General features: G+C 38.2%; 1 protein-coding gene across 2 annotated transcripts; it reads left to right on the top strand.

The window, feature by feature from the left end:
• The first annotated feature begins 1,963 nt into the window (after positions 1–1,963).
• On the top strand, positions 1,964–16,511 carry mcf2b (MCF.2 cell line derived transforming sequence b). Of its 2 annotated transcripts, none has more exons than XM_028031996.1 (26): positions 1,964–2,239; positions 4,674–4,808; positions 4,945–5,061; positions 5,156–5,305; positions 5,428–5,552; positions 5,685–5,799; positions 5,887–6,006; positions 7,238–7,429; positions 7,572–7,763; positions 7,830–8,010; positions 8,276–8,364; positions 8,954–9,054; positions 9,176–9,242; positions 9,379–9,494; positions 9,624–9,693; positions 9,783–9,875; positions 9,976–10,068; positions 10,713–10,838; positions 10,971–11,180; positions 11,557–11,649; positions 11,747–11,825; positions 12,067–12,112; positions 13,840–14,012; positions 14,588–14,700; positions 14,853–14,965; positions 15,077–16,511. In XM_028031996.1, the coding sequence occupies exons 1-26, from the start codon at positions 2,189–2,191 to the stop codon at positions 15,156–15,158; spliced, it is 3,042 nt and encodes a 1,013-aa protein (XP_027887797.1). In that variant the 5' UTR covers positions 1,964–2,188; the 3' UTR covers positions 15,159–16,511. The 2 variants fall into 2 exon arrangements, with proteins under 2 accessions (XP_027887797.1, XP_027887798.1); XM_028031997.1 differs by having other exon boundaries at positions 13,915–14,012; positions 15,077–15,228.
• Positions 16,512–17,341: the final 830 nt, after the last annotated feature.

The following is a 17,341-nucleotide window of genomic DNA, read 5'->3' as shown; positions in this document are numbered from 1 at the left end:
CCTCCATAATCCAATTAAGGAATCAGCCCACAGCTTATTTTGGGTTACAAAGAGTTTAAAAATGTCACTCAGATAACCCAACAGCCACCACATAGCATGGTCATAGTAGGTTGCTAATCCAGCCTGCTATTCACTGCAGACGTAACAAATCCAACTATAAAATACACATTTACTTAGATACTACAATAAATCCCTATCATTTTACTTTTAGTGTTTTAGCGTTGTACAGATTAAAACTTCTTTAAATAGTTTGCAGAAAAGTATGTCTACTTAGAGTTTAATAATAGCCTTTAAAGCTGTTATTTTTAGTCTGACCTGTGCTGGAAGTCATGTTGCATTAACCAAAAATAAGATAATAGGACTTCATGGAAATCATGTTTACAGAACTGGCAATAAAGACAGACTAAGGCTAGAAATGTAAAAGTCCAACAAGATCCCGTCGGTAAGTGGTGAAAAATTAGTCACAGCTATCTCAAGTGGACCGAGCCTTTGGGTTTGGGATCAAAGTCTGAAGAAAGCAATTAAACAAAGTCAAACTAAAGGTTTAAGTGAGTCTGTAAATTTGGAGTCTTCTGTGGGGCAGTGTGGGGTTTCCCTGTAGTTAAGTCTATCTGACTGAGGCAGATTAGCAGCTCCCAGTCACGTTACAATACGGATGATGGAGCCTTGACAGAAACATCAGAGTAAGCTGCCTTATTCAGCACTGTCTTAGTGAAGGGTCAAAGGTGAGATAGGATCAGTGGTGTTTCCCTTCAGCCCTCAAAATACCACAGTTAAAGAAATGATGACAAGCTATTGACAGAGTTTTAAAATGTTGGAAATTATTATTAGTGGTGATTTTAATTTTAATGCAATAGGTTGTATTTCTTTAAAAAAAACTACATTTCAAATAATTTTTTCCTCAAAAATGAAGGAAAGCTAATTAAGTTAGAATTTAGCTACTATAAACCTCTGGGTTCAACACAAACCAAATGCTGCAGCCTTACATCAAAGGTTTAACTGGAGGTTAGGGCAAACATGGGACTCAGCCCAAGTTGAGCCGATGATTTATAGGTGTCATCAGTAGTTTAAACTATTTTATTTTTCTTTAGGAGCAAATAAAACCTAAAGTAAAAAAAAGCTGTCTGCAGTTTAATCTCAAACATTACATGAAGGACTTCCAGATAAAACTAACCATTTGCAGCGCTTTGCATTTATATTTTATATATGTCGCATTACAAATAGTGTTTTCTTAAAATTTTACATGGTAGATTAAAACCAAACCTAAATTGTGTGTTGTGAATTTGTTTTCTGTCGCAATTAATCAAAAAATTTGTGCACTCACCTTTTTACAAAGGTCTGTTGGAGTTTGACTCTTTTTAATACAGAATGACATTTTGACCATTTTTCTTAAAAAACAAAACAAACTCTGGCCGTATTTATAAAATTGTTTACATTCAAAGAAAAAAAAATACAAGAAAGAAAAGTATGTCCTTCTAAAAAATGTATAAAAATATATTAATAATCAGACCCTTATCGTTGCTGAACAGCGTTTTGAATGATTCCGCAGGCATTGTAACGATTTATCTCTGAGGACTATTAAAAGGTCTATTAAAACTCATGCTAATGTTCGGCTAAGTTTTGATCTGCAGACATGGTGACAAATTCTTGCATTTACTGCCATCTAGCGGATCCTATTAGAAATGTTCAATCAATTCTTTAAATTATTTTTATGTTACAGGTTATTTGTATCTTAGCTTAATGTTAAGGTTTTTATCCAGGTCTGTCTTAAATTATGTTTCAAAAAGGCGTGTTTAAACAAAGGGAAAGTGTTTTTTTTTGTTTTGTTTTTTTTAAAAACATTTTCTTTTTATAATTACAATGGTGTGCGGCAGGTCTTTCTATGAATTCAGTCAAGTGGCAGAGATTAGAGTTGTGTTCGCAGCAGTAATAGCAGTAGAGAGGTTGTTTGCTTTAACACTAACGTAGCTGCTGTTAGTTTTGACGTCAGGTGAGTGCAGCACCGCACGCCCCTCCATCCCGGTGCAGAGCAGAGGAAGTCTGGTGCTCACTGAGCGCGCCGCTCGGCCCGCCCGGACACTGCAGTGGAGGTACCGAGCCATCGCTGCGGCAGCTCGCTCCCGACTCTACTTCCCGCTACAGCCGGTCCGGGCCGGGACAGAACAGGGGGGAGAAACCGCTGGGAGCCATGGCCGAATCTAACATGCGGTGGGGGTTTCCCCGTCTGCGCCGGGCCGCGGTAAGCTCCACCGGGAGGTGGGGAACGTGGGAGGCTTCAGACTGGGCGGTGAAGGATAGCTACTGCAGCAAAGAGAGATAATACTGTTTTACACTGCGACACCGAGTGCGTGATGTGTTTTTAAGACGCGATACATTTTTAACACGCCTATCTCCTAGAGGCTGCAGAGTGCAGCTCACTGTCAATAAGTCTGTGTTTGGTGTAGGACAGGCCAATGACAAATGTGCTTGGATTGGTCCTGAAGGTGCAAAACAAAAAGCTTTCCTGGGAGACCAAAGAAATGAAGGTGTCGTTAAAGCCTTGTTTGTGTATTAAGTCAAATCGGCCTCATTGATCTTTATATATTGCACAGTTGTGCAATACTGATGTTCTTACAAGTTTTGGTTACATCATCATGGCTGCTGGGTGAGCAAAAATAAGATTCACAATTTGAACTTAAGTTGGTTTTCCTATAAGAATGAAAGATTTAGTAGATTTTGCCGACAGGTCCACATTTTATTTGTAAAGGTGTGTTTATAGGTGGACAGTGCACTTTTAACATGGCTTTCAATATTTTTACAACATTCAGACCCCTTCATTCTGATATCATTAAATACTAATGATACATTTTGTTGTCACCTAATTGGTAAATAGTGCACAAGTATTTGTCTCAGTGTAAATACAGCTTTTCTCTGAAGGCCTCAAAGGTTCGGTAGAGAGCAAAAGTAAACAAAAAGCATAATGAAGACCAATGAGCTCTGCAGATAATAATGTTACAGAAACGTTTACAGCAGAGAAACAAAAGACCAAAAAGCATCAAGATTTTAACACAACCTATATAGAGGAGACAGCAAACGTGGAAAACGATGCTCCGATCAGACGAGACGAACTGAACCTTTTTGTAGTCATGCTAAACATTATGCATGGCCTCATCATATTGGGGGCTTAGAGTGAACCAGAATGTGAATGGAGCTAAATTCATTGAAAATTAATGTTTACAAATGTCCCCTATCGAATCCAGGAAAACTTTCAAAGGCAATACTGCAGAAATTTCAGTCTCTAGATGTACAAGTGGGTAGAAATATACCCCAAAAAGAGTTGCAACTGTAACTTTAACTTTTAACTAAATACAAATACATGCTACACTTAAAACTGTAATTTGTTGATTTATATCCTGAATGAAATCAGAGTAATGTTTACTAGTTTGCCGCTGGACTAAAATGGTTTCATCTTCATGAAAATATTGATAGCAACCATAAAGAAAGAATATTTTCTAAAACACCAGTAAATAACTCCAGATATAGTCATTTTTAATTCAGTGCATGATGTGAAGTGGCTAAGATGTAATCCTCAACCTCCTGCATAAATTGTAGTGAAAATTCTCAATGTTGTTTTGTTTCAGAATAGATTATGATGAACTAGGTGAAGAAAATGCAACAATAATCTGTTTACATCTGTTCAAACTGTCTTTTTAAAGTAAAGCTAACTGTGAATTCTTACAAAAAGAGTTTTAAAATCAAGTTTCCAATTGCTATTAAATTCTACCTGAAGATAAGATAAAGTTTACCCTGCAACTTCTGCAGAAATCTGAAATGTTGATTTTGAAGAAAAAATATGCTTTAATTTCTGCAAAATCTAAAATGCACAGACTGCTACATTTTAGATTTTTTATGATTTAAAATACAGTTATTTTACCATAGAAAATACAGCTGTAAGTCACAGTATGACAGTAACTAACCGGCATTCAGCTGCCAAATAGCTACTACAACGTTTTACAAAAACATTGTTAAGGTTTATTACAACAAAGAAAATGTGCCTGTTTGTTGGGAGTTTGGCTTGACAGCTGAGACTGAAGGAAGATGTTTCACTAAGCACCGGAGTGAGTAAGAAGAGCCGATTTTTAGAGGCGCTGAAATGCTACCGAAGCTGAAAGATCTGCCAGACTGACATTGAAGGATGCTGATGCTGTGTTAAGCTTCGCACTCTTTCTCTGAGTTGGCAGTCTAACGTCTTCAGTGCCGTCTCTCTGTTTCCTGCCTGCCAGAAGTAATAGAATAAGCCACAAAAATCTGTTTGTTGTAGCTAAAACAATAATATTTCCAGAATAATTATGTCTGTAATACTTGGAATATGAAACTGTGTTATGTTGTTTTTTTTATGCTTGATCTGAAATTAAAAAATAATCTGTGCTGCATGTTTGTCATTTGGCTGACACAATCAGTCTGATGTTCTGTAATTAAAAGCATTTTTTATTGTAAAACAAGTTGAAAGACAGAAAGATTTATATCTATTAGTATTCTCAAAACAACACTTTCTGCATCATGGCAAAAAGTTTGTTTCTTTGGAAGCAAAAGATCTAATGTCAAAGATTTTTGCGCAGTATGACATTTTTAAGTTGTATTTTTGTACAGAATTCAGGAGTTCATGAAAGTAAGAAATGAATTATTTCTTTTAGACTTCTTTTCCTGGCAACCTTCACTTGGTCTTGGTGCTTCGCCCCACCAGCTTGTTGAGCTCCACCCCCAGTCCGTCCTCCAGCACAGACCTGGGCTTTCGCTTCAGCCAGGATGACTTCCTCCTAAAGATGCCGGTAAAAAGACTTTACCGAATATCACAGAGCATATTTTGCATGTAACACCGCATTTAGTTAATTTTCTAATTTTGTAAATGTTAGACAGCAACTAGCGAGTTGGACTCAGGATTTATTTTTGCTCTGTGTCTTGCAGGTGGTGATGCTGCGCTCAGTGGGTGACCTGCTGCGCTACATCGATGAAAACCACCTGGCATCAGACTTTACTGCAAAGGTTGAATATTGCCAAAGTGACTGGGTCCTCCTACGATCGGTAAACAGCTAACTGATGCTAATCCACCACACCAAGTTATGCTTATGAAATGTCATCTGTTTTTATACTTTTGACAATTTGTTTGTTTATGCAGTCCATTGAGACCTTTGCAGTGACGGTGAAAGAGATCGCTCAGCTGCTGCAGGGATTCGGCTCTGAGCTGTCTGAGACCGAACTCCCAGATGAAGCTAATGCCATTGAATTCCTGCTCCACTCCCACTCACATCGATACAGACAGATGAAGGTGGCACTTACTCACTGTCCATCCTTGTCTTTTTTTCTCTCCTCTACTTTTTATAGCAGTTTTTTTCCCTAAATTTTAGGTGCATGTTGCTTTAGCTTTGTGTGTTTTTCGTGTTTTGTCAGGATGACATCCGGGGCGTGCTGAAAGAAGGACGCCTGCTGTTGTCAAACCTGGAGACAGTTAAAGCCGCAAAGAGAGAAGCTGAGGAAGAGCGGGAAATACAAGCCGACATGGAAACTGTTCAGAGGTGCTGTTCATGTGAAAAGGTTCCAGGATCATTTCTTGGAAATTTTTAGTCGTGTTTAGATTCAGTTTGAAAATTTGAACTTTATTTAAGCAGAGAGTTTGTTTAGGAGTGTGCCTGCCGTGTGTATTTTAGGCTTCTGGCACAGCTCAGAGACATGGAGGAGGCATTTGATGGTTTCTTTGAAAAACACCACCTGAAGCTGCAACAGTACCTCCAGCTGCTACATTATGAAAGCAGCTTCCAGCAGGTGGGATAATTGGTGTTTGTGCTCTCACTCCCATAAAAGTCATTTTAGTCAGGCCTCTTGGTTTACACTCCTGTGGTTTGTGTGCAGATGGATGAGGTGCTGGAGCGGATCTCGGCCCAGGAGAAGGAAATTGCCTGTGTGGGAACTACAGTGGTTCAGACAGAACAGCTACTTAAAGATCTGGACAGTCTGGATAAACGAGCTCAGGTCATGAAACACATAAAGATTCACTTCACTCAATGTTCAGGTGTATCTCAATAAATGACAGCAATATTGAAAAGTTACTGAATTCAAAAGCTGAAACTCATTTTTCAGATTAATTCAACAGAATGATGTTTTCAAGCCTATATTTATGTTAAATGTGATTATTTTTTTTACTCACAGCTAATGAAACATTGTGAGTTAGAATATTATTTCAGATCAATAAAAATGTTTTTAATATAGAAATGTGGGCTTAATCAAAAATGAGATGATATTGTTTTCCATTTTGAGCCTTTAAATTGTAAATCAAAAGTAAATAGTCAATAGTCAATAGTCGTTGGATGATTCGGCACTTGATATTCTACACCAAACCTGTCTCATTTAAAATAAAAAGATGTGGATATTGCATCTTGGGATGAAGCTTGGAATAAAGAGAGATGATTTTGAACCTTTAGAAAAATACATTAATGTGTAAACAAACTGTTATTGCTAGTTATTTGAATGGAGATATCTCAGATTATTTATGAGATTCATCACACAAATTGGTAGAAAATTGGACTTCAAATAAGGCTTTGGTTTTCTGAAATTTGTTGGGGAAATTTTTTAAATAGTTTTTCTTTTAGAATTGTGTTAATGCCACTAATAAAGTAGCAGGAGACAAACACCTAACATCATTCTCCACCTACTGAGCAACGCCGCTCTTTCACCAACCAGACCAGAAACACAAAGGCCAGCATTCCCATAATTTAAACAAAACATTTCTACCTAGAAACTAGTGCTCACTGGGAAACTCAATTTAGTGACCAAGGTCATGCAGCACATACACTACCCTACTGGCATGAAACCAGCTGCTTTTCCAGCTTTCTACTCTCCTCATCAAGGGCAAAGTGGAATCAGTTGTTCTCTGCTGACTGTAGAAACCTAACAACAACAAAAATATGCTGACGCTGCTGCATGCAACATACATCTTTCCAGACTATTTTTAGTCTACCTTCATCTACATTGTACATTTCTTCACACTAACTATTGCTAGAGTTGGTGGGCCACAGAAAAACAAATACAAGGAGTAACACAGGAAAGCGTTAGTACTTTGTTCTTTAACAGAAACTTCTTGTTCGAGTGACATGACCCACAAGGCTTACATCCTACATTGGTTCTCAAAAGAAAGATAAATGTCAGTGAAGTTTAATGTAATGTTCACACCCTGACATTGGGTGTATAATTTTGTGTACATCAGGAGGAGATGAATCGGGCCCAGGTTGTGATCCTGCACGGCCACCAGCTGGCTGCCAACCACCACTACGCTCTGGCGCTCATCGTCCAGCGCTGCAACGAGCTGCGACATCACTGTGATGTCATCAGCACTGCCGTACGCACCAAGCGGGCCTCGCTCACCCGGACACGAGACCTGCTGCGGCGCCTTGAGGAGGTAAAAATATTACAATCATAAGCTATCTCGATCTGCCAATATTTGTTTAATCCTTAATTTATTTATGTTTGTTTTAAATTTGTGATATTTTCTTTGTTATTTAAGAAAAGTCTATAGTTTTGTCTTGTTCTTTTTTTGACAGGCTCTCCGTTGGTGTGATGAGGGGGCCTATCTGCTCGCCAGCCAGATGGTGGACAAGTTCCAAACTAAAGAGGGAGCTCAGGAGGCTCTGCAGTACCTGAGCAGCCACCAGGAGAGGGCGCCATCTGTTGTAAAAAACACCCAGGACACGCTGAGCCTTGAGTTTGAAGCTGTGCTCACACCTCAGCTGCAGGTAGCTGTTTGCTCTGCTGCTGCCTCAGTCGCAGTTACAAGATTTCACACTTTTGTCTCTTCGCAGTCTCAGATTACCATGGTGAAAGAGAAGCTGAGCTCAGTTCAGTGCATGATCAGAAACAGAGAGCAGTGTTTGAAGAAGCTTGCAGATGTGCAGGTTCGACCCATACAGCTGGTGGCGCCTCGGCCTGAACCGGATCAGACCGTACTCCGCTGCAAGTCACTTCTCTTCTCCCCAAAACACGGTACAAGCCACCTAAGTTGCCTCTTCAAATGTTTAGCTTCTGTTATATTTTATTTATTTATGGCACTTTCCTTCTGGACAGCATAATTCTTGAATTGTAAAAATAACAAAATGGTTCACCGCAATTCGTTTTGATCTGATCTGGTCTGCTGCTGCTGCTGATTTTAAGTGTAACGCGATTTCTTTTTAATGGTGATGTTTCCACTTGCATCAGTATTATTTGGTGATTGTTTCCTCTGTGTTTATTTGTGTGGCACTTCCTACAGGTGTGGACTTCAATGTCTTGAACTCAAAGTTCTCATTTGATCTCCTTCCTGGCAAAAGAGCTTCAAGGAGAAACAACAGCCCGCGCAAGGTGTGTGTTCATTTAGGCATAGTCTATATAAGGAATATTTTTTTTATCTTCGACTTAAGATTTTGTCCCATATTAAGCCAGAAATGTGTCTTATATATTATATTTAGTAAATATGCTAATTATGTTTCTATATCTGCAGTATCCTGTAATATTTACCACAAATGTGAAGATGTTGAAAAAAATATGCTTTTTTTACTGCTGTGGCCTAGTTACACACAGAAACATTAGGAAGATACAATTTATGTTTATTTTATTGTGCATCTTTTTTTATTATTATTAATGATATTGAAAGAAATAATAAAATCACCAGTATAGCATGGCGATCCAAAGATCCTGGGAAGCTGTCAAGCCTGCACTCCATCATGATCGTTTTGAAATATCCGGATATTTTAAATAACAACATGGTGGATTCTACCAATAATCTGAAAATGGGTCTTTCAACTTAATAATGACCCAAAACAAATGGCCAAATCACTAGAAACATCAGCCATCTTAGCCTCCAGATGAAAACAAAACCTATTTAATGTGCTGCTTCTTTATCTGTGATTAGTGTTAATTTCATCGTCTCACTGTGGGCGTGTTTTGTCAGATTGAGGTGATGCATGATTACCAAGGTAACCGCAGCTGCCTGTACGGTCCCAACCCAGAAACTGATTCAGAAGCAGAGGACAATCCAGAGCAGGTCACACGGTAAGTGACCCCTGACCTCTGCTCTAACCATGTATTTGTTTAATCTGCGTCTTTTTCTGCATTACGTATTTTTTTCTATTTTGAATTCAAGATAGTTTGTCTCCTTATTGAACTGTTTTAGGCACATTATGAAGGAACTGATAGCTACAGAGAGGATCTATGTTGATGAACTGCTCTCTGTTCTTCTGGTGAGTTTGCATTTTTTAGTTAAAGCAGCTCAAAGAAAACATTAAGATTAGAAAAAAATACTTATGCTTTATATTTCTTGACTTAGTTTCCCATTTATTTTGATCTTTATTCTGATCTTTATTTCTGATTTATCAGGGTTACAGGGCAGAAATGGAGGACCCCTCCACGTCTTATCTACTTCCCTCAGCTCTTCGCTGCCAGAAAGATGTTCTGTTCGGCAACATGCCAGAGATTTACCAGTTCCACAGCAGGCAAGCCTTCAGGCTCATTCACACGTGCTCTCACCAGCTCTCACTGAGTCGTCCTTGCTTTCTTCTTTCCTTTCTTTTTGCTCTAATCAGATCTCCTTGCCTTTTTCTTCTCTTGAATTTTCTGTTTAGGATCTTCCTCCATGATCTGCAGGCTTGCCTTGAAACACCAGAGAGGGTGGGGGCTTGTTTTCTGCAGCGGGTGAGTAGACAGGAGGAGGGATGTGAGGACTGAATCAAAGTTGATCAAAAAAGCATGAACTAAGTGGAGCCTTATGTGTGCTTGAGTAGAAAGACAAATTCCAGGTGTATGAACGTTACTGCCAAAACAAACCCTGCTCTGAGCTGCTTTGGAGACAATGCTCTGATTCACCGTTTTTCCAGGTAGTTACATGTAGCACACATATGGAAACTCTCTACTCCATTTACGTATTCATCAATAAACTCTGTCCCTTTGTCATTTTTTTCTTCTTGTAACTCTCAGGAGTGCCAGAAAAAGTTGGACCACAAGTTGGGCCTAGATTCTTATCTTCTGAAACCAATCCAACGCCTCACTAAGTACCAGCTGCTGCTTAAGGTTTTAGAATCTTACAGAAATCTGTTTCACATGAATGAAAAAACAAACATTTTAGGTATACACTGCAAAAACATAAAATCTCAATAAGAATTTGTATCTAGTTTCTAGTGCAAATATCTCAGCACACTTGAAATGACACAAAACTAACTCATAAGTAACTTTTCAGCAATATACAGGAGCTTATTTTCAAAGGTTTGACAATAAAGGTTAAGAGAATCTGCTTTTTTCTTTGCAAAATTGTTACTGCTTGTTACATGCACTTGGTAACAAAATGGTAATTTTCTGCTCATCCAAACTAAGTTTACAATTTAGATGCAGCAAGAAATCAGCTATTGACAGAAATCAGACTTAACCGGCCCTCAACAATTAACCCCCCCCCCAAAATCTGGTCTTTTCCAGATCAATGAACACATCAGAAAAAATGGTTCTAAACTTCATTTTAATATTCATGCAAAACAAAACAAGGGACTAGGACTCTTGTAGATGTTTCTAAACAGGCACAATACAAACTGTAGATGTACAAAATGTAGATTTGATTTCATCAATTTGCTGCTCAGCAGACTGGCTGACAGTGACTTCCAGTTTTACTAGATTAGATTATGCAGAAGCTGCTGACATTTCCTGCTGTGTCTGTCTTTACTCAGGAGCTTTTGAAACACTGTGTGGAGGAGCACTACCGCTGTGAGCTCCAGGAGGCGCTGGACTCCATGCTGGAGCTGCTGAAGTCTGTCAACGACTCCATGCATCAGATAGCCATCACAGGATATCCGGTACCAGCAAACCAAACCAATAAATTAAACCGAGTTCATCTGATTTAATGTATACTGCTGCTAAAACTAGCAAAAACATTCTTCCAGTGAGGATCTTTTTGATCTTAGTAGCATTTGTGTCTTGGTTTTCAGGGTGATATTAGCCAGCTGGGCCGCATAATCCTCCAGGGGAACTTCAGTGTATGGATCAGTCACAAACGGGCAGCGGTGCGAATGAAGGAGCTGGCCAGATTCAAACCCATGCAGCGACATCTTTTCCTCTACGATCACGCACTGCTCTTCTGTAAGCGACGAGACGAGGACAGCCAGGACAGCTTCTACAGCTTCAAGTCCTGCCTCCGAGTTAAGATCTAGCTCTTACTCCAGGATGCAGTAAAATGATGTGTCAAAGAAAGGAGGGTGATGTTGAGAGTCAAGTAGTTAGTTGGGGGGCGTATTCTTCTAAACTTGGGTTAATATTGTAAATGAAGCTCATAGTAGTTTGTTTTGTGCAGCCGATTACTAATTAGATCTTGAGCAATCATTTTGTGGATTTCCTTCATTTTCAGTCCAGACTTTAAAGTAGTGTGGATTGTTTATGTAAACTGCACATAAAAGCCTGGCTTCTTGGTAGTAACAACACTATTTTACTGGTTGAGTATCAAATCTGTATGGCAGCATTGATACCATACAGATTTGGTATATAAAGCTGTTTTATATCATCTCTGTTTTTCTCTAGATGAGCACTGTGGCCATCACAGAAACTGTGAAAGGAGATGTGAAGAAATTTGAAATCTGCTACAGTGGCAGAGAAGTTGTTTATTTAGTTCAGGTATTTTGCTATTGGTTTGCTATTTTCTGTTGAGTTACATATAATTTCAGCCTAAAACTTGTTTTTATTTGGTCTGTGTGTATGCTGTCTGCCCTAGGCTCCCACAGTGGAGGTCAAAGTTGCCTGGCTGAACGAGATTCAAAAAATACTGGCCAACCCACAGAAACTACAACAAGGTTTCTACCACTTAAATTGTTCAGTTAAAACACCTCTTGACATGTTTAAAGCAAATGCCAATGATATAAAACTTGCAATATGCTATAATTTGTACATGTAAAGGAATACTGCAGAACTGTACTTATTTAGTGTCATTTCCTTACAGCGTTTTTTTTTTCTGCTCTACTAATTTAATGTGGTTTATAAATTCAAATTCACTTTAGATGTAACCCAGGCGTGTCTGTCTTCATCTATCCTCAGAGGAAGATTCTTCTCTTGCTCTCCCAGACAACCTTCTCTCTGACAGGTGACTTGCTTTTAAAGATCTCAGTGATATCCAAACTGCTGGTCAGATATTTATGTACACTCATCACTGATATCAATATTATATATTTTTTTTGATATTTTAACAGCACATTTTATCCATCCATTTTCCAGTACTATTATGACATAACCTATGTGATTAAAAAACATAGATTTGACTGCACAAGTTTGACTTAATGCTAATTTTCTATAATATACACAGTGTTAACGTTACAGGCTCAAATATGTACATTTGCTACCTCTAGTATTTGGATAATTGTCTTTCAGCAAATTGCTTCTCAACCGCATGCTTTTTGTAAACAGTGAGTTTCTGTCATACCTCCCAGGAATCATAACATGAGACAAAAATTAAAACACACTATTTTTTTAATTTATTTTTTATGCCATTTTTCAAATGACTTTTAATGAGAATTCAGTCTCATCAGGATATAATTAACTATATTTCTTTACAGGTGTTTTGTATTTTTGTGTATGTTAAAATAATAGTGATTGGTGTTTGCATGCCAGCATGTTATTTCATGTCTGAGTAACTTTTGTTTTTTTTTAATAATTTCCAACATATTTTACCAACAGATGAAAATAAACAGCATTGTTTCCATGCATGACATTATAGATTTATGTTTTACCAAAAGGCCTCAATCGGAGAAAATTTACAACAGATATGGTATCTGTGCTGTGAGATCTTCTTTAGTTATATTAATCCTGCACTCTGAGTGACGTGAAGAAAGTCCTGTGCATAAAGTTATTTAAGTTAAGAAATTTCTCATCTTCCAGAAAGTGAAGAAGAGACATTTTTTGGTATGAAGATAAACTAAATTTGTTTCTAGTAAAAGTGTGAGTGAGTGATATCCCAAAACTAGGGAATGCAAATAATTACACAAGTAAAAACAAGCTAAATTTTGAACACAGAAAACAATTCCAACTAAAATTCAACACAATATGCCATCAGTAAAAAGGTAAACAAAACAGATTATGTGTTTTCTTCAGGCCAGCTTTAGAAGAAGTTTTAAAATTTGAAGACAGGTAGATGTCTGAAAATGTGATGTTTAGCAGTTTATTCCAAAGATGTGACAGTTACACCAAATTCTGTATTTATTGAACCATCTAGAACATTCTGGGGATCTCAAAGACCAGGATTGAAATTACTTATGAAGAATAATAAACTATAGCCTATCACATGCATTTCTATAGTATCTAGTCTTTTAGACTAGACTTTTAGAGGAGACTGTCTTGCAAGACTTTTTGGCTTGATTAGAGACCATATTTAAATACTTTGTGCTTTATGTAGGAAATGGGTGAATTTCAATTCATCAGAAGTATTTTTCTACTCACTGTTTTTTTTAATTTTTCTCAATTTACTGGATTTGAATGGACCAATCCCACCCATCTGCTACTTAAAGCAAGTTAAACTATACTTTATTTGCAAATGAAATAAATATACATGACCTTTCTCATGTGTTTGTGTAGAATTTTGTTTAAATAAAATAACAATTCCATATATTGCAGCACTCTAAGTTATCTGTGTTTGAACACAGTTCGAAATCAGAGGCTGAAATATATGTTGTTGCAAAATGAGTGGAATGCAGTGTGAACCTCCAGAATGTAAACGAGGTTTGACCTTGGTTTTTGTGACACGGTGGATGTTTGTTTGCCTGTCCTGTTTGTGGTGCTCGTGTCTGTGTTTCTGTGGCCATGCGTTGCTTCTTTTAGCACATCAGAGATGTGTGTGTCGTGGGGCGCCGCGCCGGTGGGAGGCTGCTCAGCGTGTCTTCCTGTTCCTCACAGTTCCTCCGCAACAAGGCACGCCCACAGGTATAGAGGGGAGGAGTCGACATATTCGAGCCCCGCCCACTCAGACCCTGTGGTTCACTCGCCTCGACGTAGTGAGTTGGAAAATTGCAATGTCAAAGTGAAAACTTATTTTTACAAAATAATGACATCTAAATAAGTCTTTGCATGAATATCACCTTCTTTAAAGTGAAAGATCTAATTCAACAACGTTGCATCTACCAAGTACTGATTTAAAGGTGGGGAATATATATGCAATCACTTATTTTATGTTTCATATTTTTACATTATTTTCTTTTTGTAGAAATCAGTCTTAACATTTTTGTCAAAAAAGCCAAATTTTGCTGATCATAATTGATTTGTAGAACCAATAAAAAGGGTAAAAAATCCAACGCGGTTGGAGATTTTTTTATAGGCACTCTAATAGCTTAACAACTAAGCAAGACTAACTTCATCATTTTCTCTGAAATGTCTGTCTTTTGTATTATTGTGAAATCTTCTTACAAGCACTTCAATAAAAAAAGAAGAGTGCTTCTTTCTTTCTGTCTCAGCTCAACATTTCAGTCAAGTTCATCTCTGATCTTTGATGTTATAAATTTGGGAGGTTTAAATACTTTCTGTACAATGTTTCTGGCTTAAAAGTGCAGCAGTTTGGGTTTCCTCTTTTCAGGTTGGCCTGCTCCTGCTCACTCTGTGGCGATCTGCGAAGGCCTGGAGGACTGGGGTGCAACAGACCTCTCTGCCTTATCCGACTCGGATGACGAGGATCAGCCCTCCCCACTGGTAAACCTTTCCTTAAGGGCTGGGAACAAACAAATTATAATTTGTTATATGGATAAAATGTCATGATTTAACCTCCTACATTCAGAAAACAACAAAGCCCATCTTCCCTTTGGTGTAGGAATAAATCTAGAGATGTAATTTCTTATGTTCAGGTGGCAGGCAGGTACAGGGTCATGGTAGAAAGCAGCATGGCCAGCTCTGATGACATCATCTTTAACTGCGGTGATGTCATCCAGCTGCTTTATGAGGATTCGTCAGGAGTGTGGTAACGTACCGATTGGAACAAAATTCAAATTATAATGCATTCATGGATATAGATAGTCTAAAAGAAATCTTAAATGTTTGTTGTGCTCTGATGTGTCGTTTGTAATTTTAGGATGGTGAAGAATATCAGTCGTGGTGAAGAAGGTCGAGTTCAGCCTGAGGACTTGCACAGGATTCTGGGAGAGAGCTGCTGAGAGCCAATCAAAAGCCAGAAAACTCACATCATCCATTCATTTCCCAAACAAATGCAGGCATCTGATTCAGTCAAGTCAGACTGAAACACTCCATCAGCCGCTTATTCGACTTTAAAGAGCTGTGACAGAAGCTGTGTACTGCAGGACAGATCTCAGAGGAATGTAAAAATTGAAAGCACATACAAGCCATTTTTATCTACCTGCTCTAGCAATGATGCAGAAGAATGTTTGGACTGGACTGGTTTGGTGGGTCCTCCGCATACTTCCTATATGGACTTTTATTTTGGATGTTGTATAAATAATATTTTCTTATGACATATTTAAAAAAACACAAGCAGATAATTATGTACATATCATCTGTGTGCCAAGTAGGAAAGCTGATCACTGCAGCTTCTTTTTGTGACATGTTTTTGAGTGAGACCTGCTTTCTTCTACTCTAGAAAGCACACCCTGTAACATTATGAGATGTGTTTCTTGTAGTGCAAAGAAGTTGGCACATTAGCTTTGCCCCTGTATTCGGCCATAGGTGTTATCTGAGAAGCTCTATGACTTCTCTGTCCATTCACAAAACATACAATGCAAGATTGTGGAGGTAGCTGTGGTAGATCTTCCATGTTGCTGGTCAGAAATCAAACTTACCACCTCATCACATCCACACCAGCAGTCTGTCCTGCCGCTGCTCTGACTTTATCTAGATGACTAGGCTTGCTCCATAGCAATAAATTAACAACATTGAACAAAGTGATCAGTATGCTTTGGGTTCCCTGTGAAATATGAAGTGCTGATACCTCAAAATGTTTTCAGGAAAGTGAAAGGAAGGAGTAGGGTAAGGCTGAGGTGCAAGCAGCTTGTATGTTTGGTTCATATTACTCATTTTTAATTGTAAAAGTGCAACTTATAAAGAAGAACTTCAGAGTTCATAACCTCAGTTTGCATTTTGTGATTACGATTCCTTCTAGATGTACATGTCTAGATATTCATACAGATCATTGCCCAGAAAGGTAGTCATGCAGCAATATCAAGTTTGACGTCGACCTGAGAGGAGGTTTTGTAAATTTGTTGTGACAGAACCTCTTGTCAATGGAAGTAAGCTAAAAAAAAAGGTAGTGATAGTCTTCCAGCTGCATTTACCTGCATTTACCTACCTTAGAGGACACAAGAAATAAGAAGTTGTCTTAATTTCTTTCAGGCAACATTATACTTTACCACTTCTTGTTGACATTTTGTTGCATGTAAAATTGCATCTTCACACCTCAATGGTTTATAATGAGAGACAATGAGTTATGTTTCTGCAGGTTAGACTTTTACATATTCAAGACAATCTGACAAAGGTTTGGCAGAGTAAAGCCACAAGTAGGCCTGTCACGATAGCAAATTTTGCTGAGCGATTAATTGTCTCAAAAAACTATTGCGATAAACGATAATATTGTCTGAAGACCTTTTTACACTGATTTAATGGAAATGACGTAATAATGCATGCGATTTCCTGCCAAAGATGGATACACTTTATTTTCAAAAGAATATTTAACACTGGAGCTGATAAACAAAATAAACAAAACAACCAAAAACAAAATGGATTCTCAGTCTCCATTAACAAAAAATGTACTTGATAAAAACTAAACAACATAAAGCCAAAGTGGAAATAAATACTGCATTCAACCAAAAGAGTGCAGATTATGAAGTCTGTATATTATGTTGCCCTTCAGTAATAATCAGATTTAAATAGAGAAAATGAGCACATCGACTACCTGATGCAATAATTCACACTACATAATTTTTTGCTCCTATTTTTCCCCTTATGACAATCTTAAAACGTTGATCTTTCTAAGATTGTGTGGTGTGTTATGGTAGATCGTCGTTGCCGCTCCGATCCAAATCAGGGGTTTTCCCGACTGGGAGCTTTAACTACACCTGTTGAATGTGACAGGTAGCCAATCAGAAAGCGCGGATTCTCCTCGTGCTTTCTGAGGGGAAATTACCTCGGGGAATCCCAAACAGCTGACACAGCGCAACCCGAAGTCCAGCCATGTGGAAACAACATTAATGTTTATTCAACACGCAAAGAATATAGAAATGACAAGGGGAGGAGTTGGAGCGAAATTGCTACCGCAGTTGATAAACCCGGTAACTTTTCAGCTGTTCTTCGTTAACGTGACATAAATATGTTCTAATGATTTTCATTC

This window comes from Xiphophorus couchianus, chromosome 11 (genome assembly GCF_001444195.1).
Source record: "Xiphophorus couchianus chromosome 11, X_couchianus-1.0, whole genome shotgun sequence".
Lineage (NCBI taxonomy): Eukaryota > Metazoa > Chordata > Actinopteri > Cyprinodontiformes > Poeciliidae > Xiphophorus > Xiphophorus couchianus.
Note: the sequence above shows the minus strand (reverse complement) of the source record. Positions and strands in the feature narration are given on the sequence as shown.

Coding starts and splice junctions, on each gene's coding strand:
- mcf2b (XM_028031996.1), top strand. CDS start 2,189: ATGGCCGAATCTAACATGCGGTGGGGGTTTCCCCGTCTGCGCCGGGCC. Junction 8,365..8,953: donor GAAACAACAGCCCGCGCAAG/GTGTGTGTTCAT, acceptor GTGTTTTGTCAG/ATTGAGGTGATGCATGATTA. Junction 11,181..11,556: donor GCTTCAAGTCCTGCCTCCGA/GTTAAGATCTAG, acceptor GTTTTTCTCTAG/ATGAGCACTGTGGCCATCAC.